This window comes from Panthera tigris, chromosome B3 (genome assembly GCF_018350195.1).
Source record: "Panthera tigris isolate Pti1 chromosome B3, P.tigris_Pti1_mat1.1, whole genome shotgun sequence".
NCBI classification, from domain to species: Eukaryota; Metazoa; Chordata; class Mammalia; order Carnivora; family Felidae; genus Panthera; species Panthera tigris.
In genome coordinates this window covers 72,504,637-72,526,498 of record NC_056665.1, presented here as the reverse complement: position 1 = coordinate 72,526,498, position 21,862 = coordinate 72,504,637, and the positions used below count along the sequence as shown (strand labels likewise).

Sequence of the window (21,862 nt, the reverse complement as noted above, 5' to 3'; positions counted from 1 at the left end):
CTGACAAGGGCTCAAAAGATAAAGAATCTGCTTTGCTACCTTATATGTTCAAGCATCTGTAGGAAACAGGGTGAGCCCAGCCAATCAGAGACAAGTCATATGCTCACACACACACACACTCACCCGCACGCACACACACACTCACACGCACAGATCTGCCAAGAGTAGGAGGTGGAAATGGAAACAGTGCCATCTCAGGAGCCACCCCAGCATTGCCAGAGAAATAGTCATTTCTCCTCCTCTTCCTGAATGACAACAATGTTTTAAATATCAAATGCACCGACTGCAGCAAAATCCACGCATAGAGAAAAGTGTAGAGTATAAATGCTTATACCAGAAAAGAAGAAATCTAAGTTTTTACTATATAGTTGTAGCTGCTTTCTTCAGATTCCTATAACTGCTGCTTCCTCTTGCCACTTTAGTCCAGAAGTGCTGGTTGCCCTTAACTCACACTTTCTTGAAAAATCCTTTTATATCCTTTCTCACCCATCAGATGGCAAAGACTTAAGAATGATGAATAATATTAATATTTCGTGTGTGTGATAATGTCAGGATATGGGTGCTCATCTCTCATAGCAGAACTGTAAACTAATTAAGGTTTACAAGGGTTATTTACCTATTACTGGATCCCAGAAATTCCACCTGCCTGAGAATTCTTTTCCAGAATCACCCTTAAAAACATATGTATAAAGTTGTATGCAGCAGCAAAAAAGTAGAAAAATTTAAATATCCTTCACTACAACTAGTCAATACATTATGGCACATCTATATTAGGATACTATACAGTTACGGAAAGGGATTAAACTTAAATTTTCTGACTTGCAGAGAATTCTCTGACGTTCAGTCAAATGAGAGTATTTTACATCTAAGTGTGGTCCCATTTATGTCTTTAAGCAGTATGTTTATTATGAATATGTATTTAAATGAGTCAAAGCAGTTGAAATGTGCTCACAAAATGTTCACAGTAATTGAGAACTTGTGAGGGACAAATCAAGGAGGGTCACTTTCTATTCTAAATGCATAAAGTTGCTTTAATATTTTTTTAGTTTATTTATTTATTTTTAGAGAGAGAGAGAGAGAGAGAGAGAGCATGAGCAGGGGAAGGGCAGAGTGAGAGGGAGAGAGAATCCCAAGCAGGCTCCGTGCTGTCAGCGCAAAGCCCCATGTGGGGCTCAAACTTGAAAACCACAAGATTGTGACCTGAGCTGAAACCAAGTCAGAGGCTTAACCAACTGAGCCACCCAGGCACCCAAGTTGCTTTAATATTTTAAACTATTAAATCTTCATTTATAACTTATTTAATCATAAAAATAGAGAACATAACAGCCGTCTAGAACAATAAGGAAAACATTGAAATAAATATACTAATTGTTTCTTTCTAGCAAACTTTCAAAATTCATTCATTTCTGAAATGCATATGCTACAGTTGGAAAATTGAGGGAACCCAGAACCCTTCTTTTTCCTTATTTTTTCTCCTTTCCTTCTTCTTTTCTTTTCCATTTTCCTCCACGAAGCTCATGTTTTATGTGTAATGTCCTCTTTAAATAGAGGTTATCTCCCCTCCCCTGCCAGAGAAACAGGTATACAGCATTCTGTCTCACTGTGCATCTCTCACAATGCAGTAATCCACAGTGGTATTTTCCAGGGTAACCTGGTGCAGGTTCAGGGGACTGGAATTTCTGTCCACAGGGATGGGTGGTAAAGCTACTTTATTAGTCACATTGTTCTTTAAAACTGAAATCAGATACTATGGGCCTTGGTTCTAAAATTGTAAATATCAGATGATGTACTCCTTTCCTCTAATGGTGGGGTGGGAGCAGAGTATGCTTACTTCTTGTCTTTCAGAACTTTCCAAGGAGTTGGGCTCCGTGGTCATAACATTACACAATCCCTAGGAGTGGAAAAACATAAGATTGTCTCCACACCCCCAAGGCAGACTTTTAAGGTCCAGGTATGGTACCTCTTAGAAGTTTCCTCTATGAACCCCATTCTCTACTTCAACTTTCTCTCCTTTCCATCCTACAGAAAGAGCAAAATGTGGCAGGAATTATCTAGACTCACTTGCCAGGAGCCAGGATGCCATTGCTTTCTCCCATTTTCCTTTGGGCTCACTGAATATAAGAAATTCTTTACAGCAAAGAAAGCTCTTATGTGATCACAGAGGGTTATGGGTTGAATTGTGTCAAAATTCATATGTTGAAGTCTTAATCCACAGAACCTCAACATGTGATTTTACTTAGGGTCTTTTCAGAGGTAACCAAATTAGAATAAGGTCATCAAGATAAGCTCTAACCCAATACGGCTGGTATTTTTAGAAAAGGGGAAATCGTACGCGAAGACTTCATAGGGGAAAAATAAACGTGAAGAGACACAGAGAGAAGGTGGCCATCTACAAGCCATGAAGAGAGATCTAAAATGGACCCTTTCCCAACAGGCCTCAGAAGGAACCAACCCAGTAGACACCTTGCTTTCAGACTTCTAGCCTCCAGAACTGTGAAGCAACACATCTCTGTTGTGTAGGTCATCTGTGGTCCTTGTTATGACCGTCCTAGCAAACTGATATACTCGATATGACATAGCCCCTCATACTAAGGATGTGACTTCCTTGCAGAGTATACAGATGTGATCTGACTCCTGCTCTAAGTATGGTTGAGTGAAGGACAGGAAGACAAGTGAAGGCGGCAGGCCCCTCTTCTAATTCCTTGGTTTCAAAGACCATTCTTTCCTAAGTTCAGGATCTGTAACATAGACACCTCCATCACCCCCAAACTTCAAGCAGACATAAGAGTCCAGGGCCTAGAATTCAGCCTCTGTATTGGAACCTGGACTGGGGGAGATAGAAGGACAGACACTTAGCAGGTGTCACACTGAGGAATCCCAGACCATTGGTCAGCCAGTGAGAAAGTAGCTTGGTTGATACACTTCCCTGGTTTAGTTATGTCCCTGGAATAAGGGTGAAAACATGACACAGGCATCCACTCTCACCCAGGGTTTCCCTTGAGAAGTAGTTATGAATTTTCAACTCTAAAAGGATGAGTCAGAAAGAGGAAAATAAGAACTGTAAGGACAGCATCAACCCAGAATGCTTTTCTTACTGCGTTTTCACACTCCAAGAGAAAGAATATATTTTACCACTGATCTGATGAGGTGGGGAGCTCAAAGATTTTTCTTTACATTCAGAAAGCCACCAAGTAAAAAATAGTTATGAGAGGACTGAGAAAGTTCATCTAAATGACAAGAATGAGTAAATTAGACTCTGATGCAGAAAGTGACATGCTCAAAGTGACTGGGCAGGTGTAAGATCAGATCCTAATCTAGAAGCCAACTTTTCTGATTCTCTAGTCTCCTCAAATACTTCCAGGGACCATGTATCTGTAGGGGCCGGGGGCGGCATTTAGAGACTTCACATGTTGGTATAAACAAAACAAGACACATGGAATGGCACCCATCTTTATATTCCACAAACCCTGCTCAAACCCCCCCGTTCTGTGTGTATGTCTCTGGTCACTGACAGAGTTGACCTCAGAGAAGAACAGGAAGAAGAAAAAAGAATAAAGGCTCTGTAAGAAAGGAGAGAATGACCTTGATAACTTCCTGCTATCTTCTCAAATTTAAGAGAATTGAATGAAACAGATTGAGTAAGATAATTTCCTTCCCACCAAATAAATAAATAAATTCTACTTTTCTCTATCACTATAAAAAATGGTCAAAAATAGATTATTTAGGCTTGAAAATGGCACAGCCACTTTCCCGTCCTCCTCTGTCATCCTATTTTGAGTGGAAAGAAAACGTTTTATAATGGATTGGGACAAAGCCAGGAATCGCTGAATGTTGGAGGCTATGCACAGACTGTTCTGCTTCTAATGAAGAGAATAAAATATATCATTTGTCGCAGTTTTTGCAGAGCCTCAGTACTGAATGTTAACCAACCGCTTTCTGCCCCAACTGATCAGGGATGTTATTGACAATGGAACATCCTCCTCTTGTGACTAAAGACATGAAGGCCTTCTTCCCATGCCGGGCAAGTCCACCAATCTGCTCTAGTAAAGTTACTTTACAGACGTGGACGAGGATTGCTTAGATGTGCTTATGACGTCACAGAAGAACTTCAATTTTGGTCATTTGTGGTTTCAGAATGATCTCCATGTGGGACAGGACGATTTTTGCAATATTAACAGAGTTTTTGCCTTTTTTCATTTTTAAAAAACGACATGATCTTTCCTCCATTCAGGCAGTGGGGTGACTGGCTCATCACGTCAAGAACAGGACATACAGCTGGAAAAAGAAAATAAAGATGCCTTTCTTGCCACTTAATTGCAACAGTTTCAGCCCTATAGGCATGTGAAAGGATCTGGCATCAACTGTAGATTTAGGGGATGATACGATGATATAACACAAGTTTACCTACTGAGACAAAATCAACATTTTCTAGGTGGAGCAAACATTTTAATAAGGGGAGAGGAAAGAGTATCAAAGACTAGCAAAGAGGCTTAAATCTGGACGGGTGCTTTGGAGGGACGCTGGATCTTATTCCCTTAAAGACATCATGGAAAGAACCCAGCAAAGCATCTGGGCCATTTTCAGTTATTAAACAAATCAAAGTGCAGCCTTGTTTATATCTTCCATTGTCATCTCTCCTTTGCTCTCTGAACTTGAGTTTTGACCCCTGGCTACCAGAAGGTCAGCTTGGCCTGCTCTGTTCACTTCCTCCTGCTTTTTCCAGATGCCCTCCATGGGGGGCGGGCAGGCATCTGGATGGAGAGCACCAGGGAACCCCGAGGGGCCTCCTCAAGGCTGGGCTCTCCCCTCCCTGAGGGTCCCCACTCAGAGGCACTCTCAGTAGCCTCTCGCTCTCTCTTCTCTCCTGGCTGGAGCACTGGCAGGACAGCTCAGGCCCTGCTGCCTTCAGCAGTGTTACTTGCTCAGGAGAACACTCACTCCTCCTTACTGTGCCTAATGGAGAAACTCAGGCAGCCCCATTGACGCTCCTCCTCAGTCCACCATCTTTCTCCAATTTCCTTATCTTCTATTTAGGCAGGTGTAAAAATAGATCACAATCTGCTTCAGAAGCAGATATCCAAACACAGAATGTCATGCAATTTTCCTTTTTGTTTTTTTTTTTTCCAGGTGACTTTGTTTTTAATAGTCATTTTAGGCGGGGATCTTGACTCTTCAAGTGACTTTTGGGGAAAGGGGAACACTTTTTCTCGTCTTGGCTCTTCCCATTCTTCACATCAGCTAAGTGGGGAAAGATTGGGGGTTGGAGGGTACACAGACTGTTCGCTTTCTTCTTCTTAAATCCTAGAGGGAGTGTATGGCTGCAAGCCTTTCTTAATAGAAAATGGTGGTGGATGCATAGTGCTTTTTTTTTAATTTAATATTTTTAATGTTTATTATTGAGAGACAGAGAGACACAGAGCCTGAGCAGGGGAGGGGCAGAGAGAGGGGGAGACACAGAATCTGAAGCAAACTCCAGGCTCTGAGCTGTCAGCACAGAGCCCGACGCGGGGCTCAAACTCACAAACCGTGAGATCATGACCTGAGTCGAAGTCGGACGCTTAACTGACTGAGCCACCCACGCGCCCCAATGCTTCTTGGTCCTTAGTTGTTGTTGTTGTTTAATTTTTTTAATGTTTATTTATTTTTGAGAAGAAGAGAGAGAGACAGAGCGCGAGTGGGGGAGGGGCAGAGAGAGAGGGAGACATAGAACCCAAAGCAGGTTCCAGGCTCTGAGCTGTCAGCACAGAGCCCAATGTGGGGCTGGAACTCATGAGCCATGAAATCATGACCTAAGCTGAAGTCAGATGCTTAAGCGACTGAGTCACCTGGGTGCCCCCCCCCCTTGGTCCTTAGTTTTGGGTCCTAGTTGCCAAATTCGTGACAATGGAGAATGCCCTACATTCCTCTAACTGGAAAAAGGATATTTAATTCTATAGGTGACTCCAAATAAAGATTTCTCATTCTTCAAAAGACAACATGAAAAGATATACTCATATAGTCCTATAATTATATTTTATATAAATATATAATATTTAACCTATAGATTATAAATATATAAATATATATTATATATTCCAATAATATTAGGAATAGTAAGAATGTTCCATTACTATTAGGTAAGTTTCAGGGACAAAATTAAATAATAGGCCCCACACCAACCAAAATTCACCATGAATATCAGAAAGGAAAGCCAGGCTAAGAGGATATAGCAGAAGATTAAACATGGTCATGAAATGATTATGAGTCATTTTGTGGTCTCTACTGGAAATTATTAGGAGAACTCTAAAGGCAGACATTAGAGAACTATTGTGCTGTGTTTGGTAATAAGCATGTCTTTATCAGTGTTGTAACCAGCTTTCTTCAATATGAAGTTACAATGTTGTAAAGAATCCTGAGAGAGTAAAATGATTAGAATAAATAAAATATATTTAAATTTTGGAACAAAGGAGAAAATATTAAGGAATTATGGCCTTTAAGATATAGAAGGATTTTGGGGCGCCTGGGTGGCTCGGTCGGTTAAGCGTCCGACTTCAGCTCAGGTCATGATCTCACCGTCTGTGAGTTCGAGCCCCGCGTCTGGCTTTGTGCTGACCGCTCAGAGCCTGGAGCCTGTTTCAGATTCTGTGTCTCCCTCTCTCTCTGCCCCTCCCCTGTTCATGCTCTGTCTCTCTCTGTCTCAAAAATAAATAAACGTTAAAAAAAAATTAAAAAAAAAAAGATATAGAAGGATTTTAATTTTTAGTTAAAAAGAAAGAATGAATAAACTTTTATCCATGATGGAGAATGGAATAAGTTGTGGCCTTTTTTTCTGGTTAAGTCTACAACCAAAGGCTTGTCTATCTCTTAACTCTTCTCTGCTGCTTTTCAAACCATGGGTGAATTTCCTTTTGTTGTTGCAAAAAGTTACTACTTTTTTTATCATTAAAAAAGAGATGATCTGCTAACTAAAATAGGATATGGCTTCATCAGAAATAAGGTGTTAGCTGCATTCAGGCATTCCAAGGTGGGGTTCGATGTTCCCTAAGCACCTCTCCTCTATGTTAACCCCCAATACTTGCAGGTCTGCATCACCCATCCTCCTGAAATCCAGCAGTCACCCAACTGCAGTGTTTTTCAAAGCAAGATCTCCAGTCATTTGAACCCAAAACATCCGTGACTCCCTAAAAAAAGTGGCCCCCAACCTCATGCCAGACCTATTTACTCCAAATCTATTGATCAGAATCAGATCTGCATGAACTGAAAGATCATGACCTGGGCCGAAATCAAGAGTCGGCTGCTCAACCGAGCCACCCACGTGCCTCCAGATCTGCATTTTTGAAATAGAGTCTCCGTGTGATTCTTAAATGTACAGAAGATTTGAGAAGTACTGTCCAGTTGGTCAACAGTGGAGCTTTTACTTTGTTATTTTTTCATCGCATTTTATGAGGCCTGAAATATTTACTTTATATCAGAAATTTCTTCATCTTTAAACATACCTAAGCCTCAGTTTCTTCATCCAAGGGTGCATTCATTTTACTTCATGGGTTTTGGATTATTAAATGAGTAAGTAGAGTGCTAGGCAATGGACTTGGCATATGTTAAGCATTCAATAAGTGATAATTAAGACGCTGGTGACAATGAGGATGACAAAATGAGGGCAGGTTGAAACAAGAATCCCGTCGTACTTTCCTGATTTCTTTACCTGAATACGTTGGGCAAACTGGAAAGCTATAAATACATCAGGCTAAAATTGAACAAAACCAGGTGATGTGGATAAAAGAACACTTCTGTCTCTCTCCCTAGATCAGGAAGCTTCCACTTCTGCCTCCCTTGTTTCTGGGCCTTCCCTCATCCCCTCCGCACAAAGGAGCTAATTCTGTCATTCAGAGTCCATTTATGAGAAGGACATTAGTCATTGCTCTAGCTTACTTTTTCAATTTTTTAATTTTAATTTTATTTTTAGAGAGAGAGAGAGGGAGAGAGAGTGTGTGAATTGGGGAGAGGGGAAGAGAGAGAGAGAAAATCCTAAGCAGGCTCCATACTCACTGTGGAGTGGGATATGGGGCTCAATCTCATGACCCTGGGATCATGACCTGAGCCAAAATCAAGAGTCAATCATTCAAGCGACTGGGCCACCTAGGCACCCCATCATTGGTCTAACTTAAAAGGCAGGCCCCCAAACTTCACTCATTCTGTTTATGTCCCTTGCATTTTTAAATCTTTGCCTACCAGTAATAATAAACAGATCTAAGTATTCCCAGGAAGCCAGCCCTGCCCCTAAGGCTGGCAAATAAGGCAAGGAAAGTAAATAATAAAGACTGAAAGAAAGAAAGAAAGAAAGAGAAAGAAAGAAAGAAAGAAAACTTTCTTCTTGGAGGCAGCATGATTATGGATGTAGAAAATCCAAACAAATTCAGAAATGATTAGAATTAACTACTTCATTTAGCAAGTTCAGTGAATCTAAGGTCAATGCATAAAAACCAGCTGTATTTCTATACATTAGCAACAATTGGAAAATAAAATTTTTTAAATTGCATGGAATATCTTATACCTGAGTGTAAATCTGACATAGGAAGTACAAGATCACGGCATTAAAAATTAAAACCATTGCTTAGAGAAATTGAAGTTGACCAAAATAAATTGATAATCTATATTTATGACATGAAACTCAATATGGCTAAGATATCAATTCTCCCCAAATTGATCTCATAGAATTTAATGCAATACCAACCAAAATTGCAACAGAAATTTTGTGGAAATTGAAAAGGAGTTAGAATACAGGAATTGATTCTAAAGTTTGTGTGGAATTGCAAAGGACCCAGAATAGATAAAATAATGTGGAGAAGAACAAAGATGATGGGAAAACACATCTTTTGTTTTGAAGAGCTTCAAATCTTCCCATAAAACTACACTAATAAACACATTATCATATAGGTGGAATGATGATAGACAGTGCAGGAATAGACCTAAACATGTATGGTCACTTGATATGTGGCAAAAATGTGACTGCAGTTCTATTAAGAGAAAGGATGATCTTTTCACTTAATGGTTATGAACCAATAGGAACATTGACACCTATTGCATATTATTACAAATATTGATTTGAGTTGGAATAGGTACCTAAATGAAAAAAACATGTCCAGGGGCACCTGGGTGGCTCAGTCGGTTAAGCCTCTGACTTCAGCTAGGATCATGATCTCACAGTTCGTGAGTTTGAGCCCCACATCAGGCTCTCTGGTGTCAGCACAGAACCCACCTCAGCTCCTCTGTCTCCCTTTGTCTCTGCCCCTCCCCCACTCCTTCTCTCTCTCTCTCTCTCTCTCTCTCTCTCTCTGTCTCTCTCTCTCTCTGTCTCTCTCTCTCTCTGTCTCTCAAAATAAATAAATAAACTTAAAAAAATGTCCATGCCTTGAAATAGGCAAAAATTTTTCAACAGGGCACACACAAAAAAATACTAACCAATATAGGAAAAAATGATTAGCTGGACTTTATTGAAATTAGGAATTTCTGTACATTAAAGGACATCATTATGAAAGTGAATAATCAAGCAGTGCATTAGGAGAGAATCCAAGGTATATAATTTTGACAGGAGCTCATAGCCAGACTATATAAAGAATGCATGTACATGGATAATAAACATACAAATGAGCAAAAGACTTGAATAGATACTGGACAGAAAAGAACATCCAGATGGCCAATGAGCACATAAAAAGTGCTTAGCATCATTCTTCAGGAAAAGCAAATTAAAACCACATTTTTATGAGATATCACTAAATATCACCAGAATGACTTAAATTAAACATATAAAGAAAACTCATACCAGTTCTTGGTGAGAATATGGAGAACCTAGAACTTTCATACTTCATACTTCACTCATAAGATTTTAAGTTGCTTCAATCCTTTGGAAAAATGTTTGCCAACACTAAAGCTAATTATGTGCCTACTCTATGACCCACTAAGTCCATTCCAGTGGAATTACACAAAAATAATAAGTTCATATGTCCACCAAAAGACATTTAAATGAGTATTTCTAGGGGTGCATGGGTGGCTCAGTAGGTTGAGCATCCGAGTATTGATTTTGGCTCAGGTCACAATCCCAGGGTCATGGGATCGAGTCCCACATCGGGCTGCAGGCTGAACATGGAGCCTGCTTAAGATTCTCCTTCTGCCCTCTCCCCCACTCACTCTATTTCTCTCTCTAAAACAAAGAAAACTTAAAAATTAAAAAAATAAATGAATATTTCTAGCAGACTTTTTCATAATGGCACCAAAGTATAAACAGTCCAAACAACCCGAATGTCTATTTCAAGGAGAATGGATAAATACATCGTTGTATATTCATAAAAAGAATCTACCCATCAATAAAAAAGAACAAACAACTGGGCACGCAGGGCAACATCAATGAATTGCAAAGACATTATGTTGAGTGAAGGAAACCAGATTTGAGAACATATACTGCATGATGCTGTATGATTCGAGTCATGTGAAGTTCAGGAATAGATGACAGAAATCAGAATAGTGGTTACCCAGGGCAGAGAGTAGGAAGAAGAGCTGTCAAATTTGCAAAGGGCAGGTGAAAATCTTCTGGAGTAACAGCAATGTTTGATATGTAGATCTGGATGGTATTACATAGATATAAACAAGTGTAAAGTCTCCATGAGCTATAGGTTGGAGTTTTGTGCACTTTATTATATATGTTACAACTCAATTACAGAGAGAGAGAGAGAGAGAGAGAGAGAGAGAGAGAGAACAAAGTAACAGCATTTTAAAATATTGAAGTAAATGTCAGTACCAGCCCTTGAGAATTAAAAGGTCCATCGAGGAGGCAGGACTGAAGTATGTGGAGGAGTGCTTTTGATTTCGTACATATATGAAGTATGATTTTGTTTAAAAAAATAACACTTATTTTTAAAGATAAGGGAAGAGAGACTGCTGAGAATTTCAGACAAGATGAGGACTGGAAACCAACCACTGGTTTTATCAATGCCAAAGCCTTGGACATGAAAGCAAGAGTTTCTCTTGGAGTGATGCTAACAGAGGCCAGATTCAAGTGGAGGTAAAGAATTGGCATTGAGGAAATAGACGTAGTCAGTACGAACAATTCTTTCCATTAAGTTGGTTATTAAGGAGAAGAGAAATGTAGAAATGTGGCTGGTGGAGATGTGGCCTTCAAGAAAACTATATTAAAATGGGAAAGATATGGGGCGCCTGGGTGGTTCAGTCAGTTGAATGCCTGACTTTTGATTTTGGCTCATGATCTCAGGGTCCTGGAGTTTGAGCTCCACGTGGGACCCAGTGCTGCCATTGAGGAGCCTGTTTGGGATTCTCTCTCCTTCTCTCTGCCCCTCCCCTGCTCATACACATGCACTTTCCCTCTCTCACTCTCTCTCTATCTCTCAATAAATAAACTTAAAGAAACTAAAAGGAAAAGATTCGCTAATAGAGATTGACCAAATTATTATAAGAGAATATAAAACTTTTTTTTTTTTTTAATTTGGGGGAAGAGTGTGTATTCCTGGGCAGGTTCTTTTCAAGTGACCCAAGACTGGAAACCAAGGCCATCCATATCACAGCTGTCCTTTCTGTATCCATGTGAGGGAAGCTTCAGGCTGTTATAAAGAGCAGACAGACCCAGGAACACACAAAGGGGACTGTCCAGGACACCAGGACAGAATGAATAGTCATCTGTGCCACCTGGCTACATCAAGAGATTTTGTTCTCTTGGAACAAATAGGACCACTTGGAAAGGCTGTGAATTCTAAGTAGGTACTTCTTCGAGGAAGAAAAACAACAGAGATGTTGTTGATGTCCAGAGCTCAACTGCAGGTTTCTGGTTCAGGCTGCAGGTGCCTGGGAGCACAGTGTCTCCACAGTACAGAGGTAAGTGGCTGAATCTTCAGGTTTAGAGGCTGTGATGTGCAGAGAACTTCCCTGCTTTAATACTGTGGCTTTTAATCTTTCTTTCTGCTTTTCCTCATTAACTGAATACAGGAGGAAGAGGAGTTCAGGGCCTTTCCCAGGATTCTGCCTAAGCCACTGGAGCCCTGTAAACAAGCTGACCGTGTAACTGCAGTTGAGGCTGACATTGTCTCCCTCCCGAAGTCTCAAGGTCTGAGGGCTCTGCTTCACCCGGTCTTCTCCATGCAACCCTGTTCAGGAAAACAAAATCAGAAGCGATGCAATGACTTTGGTACAGTAGTTTTGAAAAATTCCGACAAGACACCTGTGTGAGCTGAGACTGAACCCCTATCCCTTCCCCCCGGCTTTGGATAAACGTGTCCCTGTGGTTCTCGCCTCTTGCCCTCCAACTTACAGCCAAGCTGAAGCCACAAAACTATGAATGCACACTCCAGCACGTTCCCCATCCTGACATCTATCTGAGTCTTGGTACAATCCGTAACGATTCCAAACCTTCTCTGAGGTGCTGTCTCTGGGTCTTCGCTCTTGTTCTCTGATGCAGGAGAGAGCCTTTCTCTTGGTGGCTTAGCCAATCAAAACTCAGTTTCATGCCTTTCAAGTTTCAAGAATTCAGGAAATGAGAAGAATGGAACCACCGCCACCTCCTGGTCACAGACACAATCTCACAGTACCCGCCTCATACTGCCCTACAAAGAAAAGATTGACGGAAAGATTATATTCAACGGGCATAGTGTCTATGAGGTTCAAAGTTATAGTCAGAAAAGCCATCTCTTATTTACACTTTTAAAAGATTTTTTAATGTTTATTTTCATTTATTTTGAAAGTGAGAGAGAGAGCGTGTGCGTGGGCGCGCAAGAGTTGGGGAGGGACAGAGAGAGAGGGTGAGAGAGAATCCCGAGCAGGCTCCAGGCCGTCAACACGGAGCCCAACTCAGGGCTTGAACTCAGGAACGATGAGAACGTGACCTGAGCTGAAACCAAGAATCCAGTGGCTTAACCAACTGAACCACTCAAGACGCTCCTCTTATTTACACTTTTAATTGTTTCGTTGTTTCTTGAATGGCCTTTAAAGCTAAACTGGTACCAGAGGTTATAAAAGAGTTGGTCCTACATGTAACAGATTGTGTTTCTCTTTAACATACACAAGAAACTCAGCAGGTGACACTTTAAAAGGACTAGAGCTCGAAAAGAGGGAGATCAAATAGGGTGTAGCTTCATCTGGAAACCCCACTGAATGGAAATAGGGAATATAAGAAATCCATGTCTTCAAATAATTTTATGCCTAGCTACAGGGACCAGGTGTGACCAAAATTCACGGTCACAAACATGACAGATCTTTGGAGGGTGGGAAGGAAAAGCGTAACATGGGGAAAAAAGACCTCTCCACTTCTAGACCTCAAAGGGATCAGAAAGTCACTGCGTGTGTGTTGGGAGAGAGTAACTATTATTTATGTACAGCACATTGTATATAAGTAAATAACATACAGTAAAAGTAAGTCTTCCTTCCTCACTTATCTTTCAGTACCACAGTTCATCCATACAGGTGGCTCTTCCTATGATACACATGCATTCACTATTTTTAGAGAAACCTATACACTCCATGCCCTGCTTTGTTTATTTTCCTGCCAGAGTCCAGTCCAGCAGGTCCAGGGGTTCCCGAAGGATGAACAGCGTGGGCGAAAAAGTGAAAATAAACTAAAACAAAAATAAAAATGGACACAGACAACAGGAGTGTGTTGGACTGCCCGCTTTATTGTGGCAAACATGGCATTATATTTGCTAGCAATTTCCTCATAGTGTGCGTCATCTGTGTTTTCTGGCATTACCTAATTCTAAAATTGTTCCTTTGTGTAATCACCCATTAAGGAATAACACGATTGTTTTCTTGTAATGTTCCCTCCTGCGCTTTGCTTAGTGATTAATTTCTCTCATTGTTTTCATTATGTATCTACATTTATCTACAATCTATAAAGCATCTGCTTTGCTGTTTTCATGAAAGGTCATTTATCTCTCAACACCTCAAGTGGAACAGTTGCAGGGACATGACCTCTTAGTTGTTTCCCTGAACCATTCGTGGTTTGAAGAACAAAAGTGTTCGCCTCTGTCTGAGGTTCCAGGAGGGGGCCAAGAGGGCCTTAGAAACCCATACCTTATACATTCTCAGAGAGACAATGCACCTAGGAACTAATGAACCATTCTGTACCTTAACCGACTAGGTTCAATCATCATCTGGAATGCCTCCTGGGGTCCAAGTGGGCCTAGGGGTTGGAGTGACCTGTGCCCATAGATACACTCCTTAGTTACCAGAGTGGAGCTTTCAAATCCATTTGTTCCTTCCTTGGCTGGGAAACATTTGACTCTATCCTTCCTTTAGGTAGAGGAGTCTTCATAGGGGGTGGCAAAGGCTAAATGTAGGGCTGCACAATTTCCTTGCAGAACCTTATTTCTTTCCCCAATGGTTCTTTTCCCAGGGGAACTGTCGAGGGCAATTCCCCAACAGACAACTCCCCAGGTACTTATTATTAAGGCCAAATTACATAAAAGCGGGAGTACAAGAAGCTTCACTGTCCGTGGGCTGCCCTGCAGTCCTGATCCATCCACCGCCCGGGCCCTGCCATCAGGCTGGTTGGATAGCTCGGCTTCCAGCATTTTCTCCCATGCAAAATGGCTACGTAGCATACCCTTGCACAGACAAATCATATTTTACTTAAGCAGTTTTGTATTTTTGCAAGTCTAGATGATTTCCAGTCTTTTACTGTCACAGATTTTGCTGAAATGAATTTCCTCAAAGAGGTTTGCCAACATGATCCAGTATATCAATAAAAATTATTGAAAGTTATAAAAGCTACGAAAAAAAATCCATGCATCTTTCATTTAGTAAGTATTGCCAAGATGCCTTTAAATAAGCAGTAGTAATTTACATAGTTACAATGTATCAGCATCTGTTTCTCCATTCCCTTGCCAGCACATTATATAACTAAACTGTTTTATCTTTCTTAATTTAATAAGTGAAAAATGCTAATTCAGAGTACCATCTTTAATTGCTCTATTATTAGTGAAACTGGGATTTTCAAAATTATTTTAAAATCTGTTCGCATGTCTGACTTTGAAAACTCTATTCAAAATTTGTTCCTTCTGAAGTCAGAACAACAGGAATCAAACGCCAGGTCTATGGTTTATTTGCTGTGAGATTTTGAACACGTTTCTTACTGACTCTGTTACTTAGTTTTCTCAACTGAGTAACGGAGGAACAATAGTCATACCTTCTAGAATTGCTGTATCATATGCATTGATATAAATAGATTACATATATGTTTATACAGTTATAAACATATAAAATCAAATAATGGCTAGTGTTAGGATGTCCTTGGAACCACAGTAGAGGGGATGGCCATCTTGCTAGGGCAACCCAACGAAAAGCCCCGAGCAGCGTGCCAGAACGAATTGGAGGTCAACCAATCACCGAGCGACAGCACGACCTGACGCGAAAAAGGCCCACCTGGACCTAAACCCGGAACCGCTGCAGCTTAAAAACCCCACCCCACCACACCTGGGGGCAAGTTCCCTGACTCCTCTCTCTCTCTGAGTCACGGAACCTCGCCCGAGACCTTAGTTCCCAAATAAAGCCTTTGACTGCTAAAATTTTTTAGCTTCTGACTCCTCTCTTTACCCCGCCTTACGCCTGACCCTAACATTTGGTGCTGAAACCCCGGGGAGGCAGTAGCTCGCCTCCTTGGCTGAGCTCCCTCCTTGCCAAGCCAGAGGCCAACTACCCTACTCTCAAGCGCCTACAGGAGCCGGTAAGTAGGAGAGACCCCTCCTTCCCTCCTCCAACCACGGCTGACACCCACGAGAGACGTCTCCAAGTCAGTCTCCATTCCTCCGCACGCCTCAAGGCCCGCACGCCAATAGGCCCTTATTGCAGCCCGAGGGACGCCTCGCCCTGCCATGCCAATGGCAAGTAACGAGTCTAAACCTCCTCGATCTCTTATCCCCCGCCCAATGTCTGTTAAAAAACTGCTGGCTCCTAGGCTTACAAGGCGAACTTCGTTGTAACCGACTCATCCGCCTTTGCACTGTAGTCTAGCCTCAGTACAAATTAGATAATGATCCTCAATGGCCTCCCGAGGGGTCTTTACAATACCAAATCTTAACCAATCTGGACAATTTCTGCTATCGGCTGGGAAAATGGGGAGAAATACCCTACGTCATGGCCTTTTGGGATCTCAGGTCTCGCCCCAACCTATGTTCCTCCTGCCCCTCTGCATGCGTGCTCCTTGTCCGCCCACAACCCCCCAACGACCCCACCTCACCAACTTCCCCGATCTCCAACCCCTTAGAGGATCTAGCCACGCCACCCACCGGTCTTTGCCCCCCTCCGTACTCCCAACCCCCAGCCGTTCTGCCCTTGCCTCCCATATCATCCCGAACTCGTGCTCAGGCCCCTCCCAGCGAACAGACCCCAGCGGCCATCTTACCTTCTCCTAGGTGGCAGGACCTGAAGGCCTAGTTCGAGTTCACGTCCCCTTCTCCCTCCAAGACTTATCCGCCATTGAAAAGCGGCTAGGGTCATTCTCGGCTGACCCCACCCAATACACTAAGGAATTCCAATACCTTGCCCAAGCCTACAGTCTCACATGGCACGACATCCATGTAATCCTCACCTCTACCCTCACCCCTGAGGAGAGGGAGCACATCCAGGCCTCAGCCAGGGAACATGCAGACCAAACCCACATGACCGACCCCACTATGCCTGTAGGGGCCGATGCTGTCCTGGCGGCCGACCCCAACTGGAACTACCAACTTGCAGGCAATGGTCACCGGCGCCGGGACCAGATGATCCAGTGCCTACTAGCAGGCATGAGGGCAACCTCAACCAAATCAGTAAATTTTAACAAACTTCAAGAAATAATACAGGACCCTGATGAAAACCCCGCAGCCTTCCTTAGCCGGCTCACAGAGGCACTTACCCAGTATACCAGACTAGACCCTACCACCCCCGCCGGGGCCACAGTATTGGCCACCTACTTTATTTCCCAATCAGCCCCTGATACTCAAAAAAAACTAAAAAAGGCCGAAGATGGTCCTCAAACCCCTATGGCCGACCTGGTAAAGATGGCTTTTAAAGTTTTTAATGGCCGAGAGGAAGCTCAAGAACAACGGCGACAGGCCGGTCTCCAACAAAAGGTACAATTACAGACCCAAGCCTTGGTAGCTGCCCTGAGGCCAGCCACAATAAAGCCCTCCAGACCACGGCCCCCTCCGGGGCCATGCTTTAAATGTGGCCAAGAAGGCCATTGGTCTCGTCAGTGTCCCCATCCCCAAAAGCCTACCAGTCCATGCCCATTGTGCCAGCAAATGGGCCATTGGAAATCCAATTGTCCTCTCCCAGGGGACGACAGACTCGCAAGGCCCCCACGTGGCGAGGCTTCACCCCGATTGGACTCTGCCTTCCAACTGCTGGAGATGGAGGATGACGACTGACGAGGCCCAGACTCAGTAACTCCGGTGACCCACGCTGAGCCCAGGGTAAAACTCCAGGTAGCGGATAAGTCCATCTCCTTTCTTTTGGACACGGGGGCTACCTATTCCGTCCTGCCGAGCTATTCTGGCCCCACCACGCCGTCCTCCGTTTCGGTCATGGGCATAAATGGCACCCCCTCCGTTCTCCCATGCACACCGGTACTCACCTGCTGCCTGGATGTCTTCCACTTCTCCCACTCCTTCCTAGTCATCCCCTCCTGCCCCGTCCCCCTGTTGGGCCGAGACATCCTCAATAAATTAGAAGCCTCAGCTACCTCCCTATCCGCCTTACAAAGGCAGATCAACGCCCTAGCACAGGTCACTCTACAAAACCGACGAGCCCTAGATCTCCCGACAGCAGAAAAAGGGGGAACATGCCTGTTCCCGAGGGAGGAATGTTGCTACTACCTCAATGAATCAGGCTTAGTTGAAACCAATATAGAACACCTAAAGGAAATCCAAAAAACTCTATCCGCCCGCCCAAGATCCTCACACCCCCTAACCTCCTGGTGGCAATCACCCCTCCTAACTTGGCTCCTCACCAGTCACCCCACTAGTTGCTATCTGTATAATACTTATGCTCTTACCTTGTTTTCTCCGTTTTGTACAAAAACGAATTCATGAAGTTTCCCAGGTGGTCCAGCCATATTCCCACATTCCAACCTCAGACCCCACATACCATGACATCGCCCTTACACCCGTAGGAAGCAGCCAGATCAGATCCATCGCCCATTATCACCAATAAGAGGTTAGAATGTTAGGATGTCCTTGGAACCACAGTAGCGGGGATGGCCATCTTGCCAGGGCAACCCAACGAAAAGCCCCGAGCAGCGCGCCAGAACTGGAGGTCAACCAATCACTGAGTGACAGCATGACCCGACACAAAAAAGGCCCACCTGGACCTAAACCCGGAACTTAAAAACCCCACCACACCTGGGGGCGACTTCCCTGACTCCTCTCTCTCTCTCTCTCCCTGAGTCAGGGAACCTCCCCCGAGACCTTAGTTCCCAAATATAGCCTTTGACTGCTAAAATTTTTTAGCCTCTGACTCCTATCTTTACCCTACCTTACGCCTGACCCTAACAGCTAGAACATAGCAAATAGTTGATTAATATTAGCTATTATTGGTGCAATTTTCCTTTGGCAAGTTAATCTACTTACTGATTTTAAAAAGCTCTATATTTTAAAGTTACATTTTCCCTGTTTTTGAATCTTTTTATTCCATTTTGGCATTTGCATTTGGCTTTTTAATGGTGTTTTTCCCATGTAGAAATGTTTGCTTTGATGTGCTCTTATTTATTGCTTACTTATTATTTTGCCTGAAATTTGAAATTTGAGTCACACTTAGAAAGTCTTGATTCATGCCAAAATTGTTTTTTAAAAGTCCTGAAATTTTCTATTATGTTTAAATTTTAATATTTTCAGGCTACCTCTTGGGATTACTTTGATCTAGGGAGTAAGGTTAGGGGTCAGGTTTTTTTTTCAAATGGCTGGTCAATTGCCCCAACATTATCTGCTGATCCATTGTCTTCTACTTGATACAAATTACCTTTGTGGTATAGTAATTCCCCATTCAGAATTTGCTTCTATTTCTGTCTTCTCTCTTCTCGTCCATAGTCTCTCTTGTTCTACATTTGCTAGTACTATTTTTAATTATTCCAGCTTTGTAACATTATTTGATGTGTGATACAGCTTTGACAGTCACCACAATCCCATTATTCTTCTGTTTCCAAATTGTTTCTGATTTTCTGCATATTTGTCTTCACTTGAATTTTAGAAATAGCATGTCTTGTTTCAAATTTCACAAATAAATATGTAAAAGTTTCAAAGTAACATATTATAGACAGTCTCATATTACATACAAAAATAAGAGCTATTGAATTTAGAGAGTAGCTAATAATATTTCAATACTGATATTGAAATTACTAACACTGGACTAAGGTATCTATGGCAAAACTAGTATTGCCTAATTTGTTTGATTCTATGACACTCCATTGGATTTTGTCATTGAAGATGTGTTTACCTTGGTGAGTTACCACCATTTGTGTGAGTTATCCTCAGACTTGTCCAAACAGCATGCTTTGCTCTCTGTTAGCTACAACCCAGAAAAAAAAGCATCAACTCTCAGATGCACAGCTTTTATGTTGTTACTCCATCCATTCTCTTACTTAGTAACCAGAAAATATAAGCTACCCAGAATTTGTAGTACTAACAGTACAACGTTCATTGCTTTTTGGCTTTCTCTTTGAGAATTAGGTAATTTCTCAGTGATCTAAAAATCATTGTGCTAACTTGTATACTATTTATTATCTACTGATATGATTTATTCTAGCCACATTTAGCAAACTCTGACTGCTATAAATCATATTTCACAGGCAGTTTTTCTCTGTCATTGAGTGTGTGTATCTCAGAAAGAAGGTGAGAAAGGTAACTGCAAGATTAGTGCAGGAGCTCTGTGCAGGAAAGGAACTACGAGAACGGAGGAGCTGAATTGGTGATGTGTAACAGAGCCAAAGGAGACAACTCAGTTGTGAGTTTGATGAGAATTTTAACTTTGATGAGTTCAATTTTAAAAATATTTTTAATTTGAAATGATTATAGATTCATGGAAGCTTCAAAAAAAAAAAAAAAAAAAAGGGAGGTCACACATACTCTTTACCCAGTCTACTCCAATGATACCTAAATCAGGAAACTAACATTGGTACAATCCACAGAGCCTACTTAGATTTCCACAGTATTGTTTGTACTTGTGTGTGTGTGTGTGTGTGTGTGTGTGTGTACTGTGCAATTTTATATATGTACAGAGACATGAATTCATGTGTATTATATGTATAGATCCTCTGTCACAATTAAGATGCAAAACCAAAGCTTCCTCATGCTACCCCTTTGTAGCATGACATCATTAAGCTCTGACAATCACTAATCTGTTCTTCATATCTACTATTTTATTTCAATAATGCTGTGTAAATAGAATTGTATAGTCAGAGCATATTGAGATTTTTTTTTCATTCCACATGAGTACAAAAGCATAAAATCTCTCCAAATTATTGGATATATATATATAATCTGTTGGTTCTTTTTTATTTCTGAGTAGTAATCCATGGTATGGATGTGCCACAGTTTGCTTAAGCAGTCACTCATTGAAGCACTTTTGGGTTCTTTCCAGACTTTGTCTGTTAGGAATAAAGCTGCTATGAATATTCACATACAGGTTTTTGTGTGAATATAAACTTTCATTTCTCTAGGGTAAGTGCCCAAGTATGCAATTGCTGGATCATATGGTAAGGCATATCTAGTTTTTAAGAAACTACCAAACTATTTTCCAGAGTGCTTTACCATTTTACATCCCCACTTGTGATTTGTAAATGATCCAGTTTCTCCACAGGTTTGTCAGCATGTGGTATTATCACTAATTTTTATTTTAGCCATTGTGATAGGTGTGTAATGATATTTCATTGTGGTTTTATTTGTTTAATGCTTATTTATTTATTTTAAGAGAGGGGAATGGTAGAGAGAAAGGGAGTGGGAGAATCCCAAGCAGGCCCACACAGTCAGTGCAGAGCACAGCATGAGGCTTGATCTCACAAACTGTAAGATCGTGACCTGAGCCAAGATCAAGAGTTGGAAGCTCAACTGACTGAACCACCTAGGTGCCCTTCATTGTGGTTTTAATTTGCATTTGTCTGATGAATAATCACATTGAACATCTTTTCATGTGCTTATTTGAAAGATAAGCTTATCTTTTCATTTTCTTAACAGGGTCTTTTGCAGAGGGCAAGTTTTTAATTTTGAAGTAGTCCAGTGTGTGTGTGTGTGTGTGTGTGTGTGTGCGCGCGCGCGTGCGCGTGCACGTGCACGCACTTGTGCAATGCTTTTAGTGTCAAATCTAAGAACTTTAGTGTCAAATTTAGCTCCAGGTTATGAAGATTTTCTCCTATGTTTTCTTTTAAAAGGTTTATAGTTTTACTTTTTGTGTTTAAGTCCACAATTTATGTTAATTTATTTTTTTTTTAATTTTTTTTTAACTTTTTATTTATTTATTTATTTTTGAGACAGAGAGAGACAGAGCATGAATAGGGGAGGGACAGAGAGAGAAGGAGACACAGAATCGGAAGCAGGCTCCAGGCTCTGAGCTATCAGCCCAGAGCTTGACGCGGGGCTCGAACTCACGGACCGTGAGATCGTGACCTGAGCTGAAGTCGGATGCTTAACCGACTGAGCCACCCAGGCACCCCTCATGTTAATTTTTTATAATTGTCTTTAAAGATTTTTTTTAAAAAGAGGAATGTGTATTATCTTTGTCTTAAGCTTTACCTTTTTGCTGTAATCAGGTAACTAGCTCAAAACAGCACAACCAAAATGTAAGCTGAAGACTTCTTACAGAGGAGTGAGCCTGCAAATTTTTATACTTACTATGATTTCTCTACCTAAAAAGTAAATTT

At 41.7% G+C, this 21,862-nt stretch overlaps 1 gene segment (V, D, J or C); it reads right to left on the bottom strand.

Annotated features, from left to right (window-relative positions):
• Positions 1-11,453: 11,453 nt before the first annotated feature.
• Positions 11,454-12,736, bottom strand: LOC122239548. The segment is given in 2 exon segments: positions 11,454-12,128; positions 12,293-12,736. Coding segments are annotated over 2 exon segments (366 nt in total).
• Between the last annotated feature and the right edge of the window lie 9,126 nt (positions 12,737-21,862).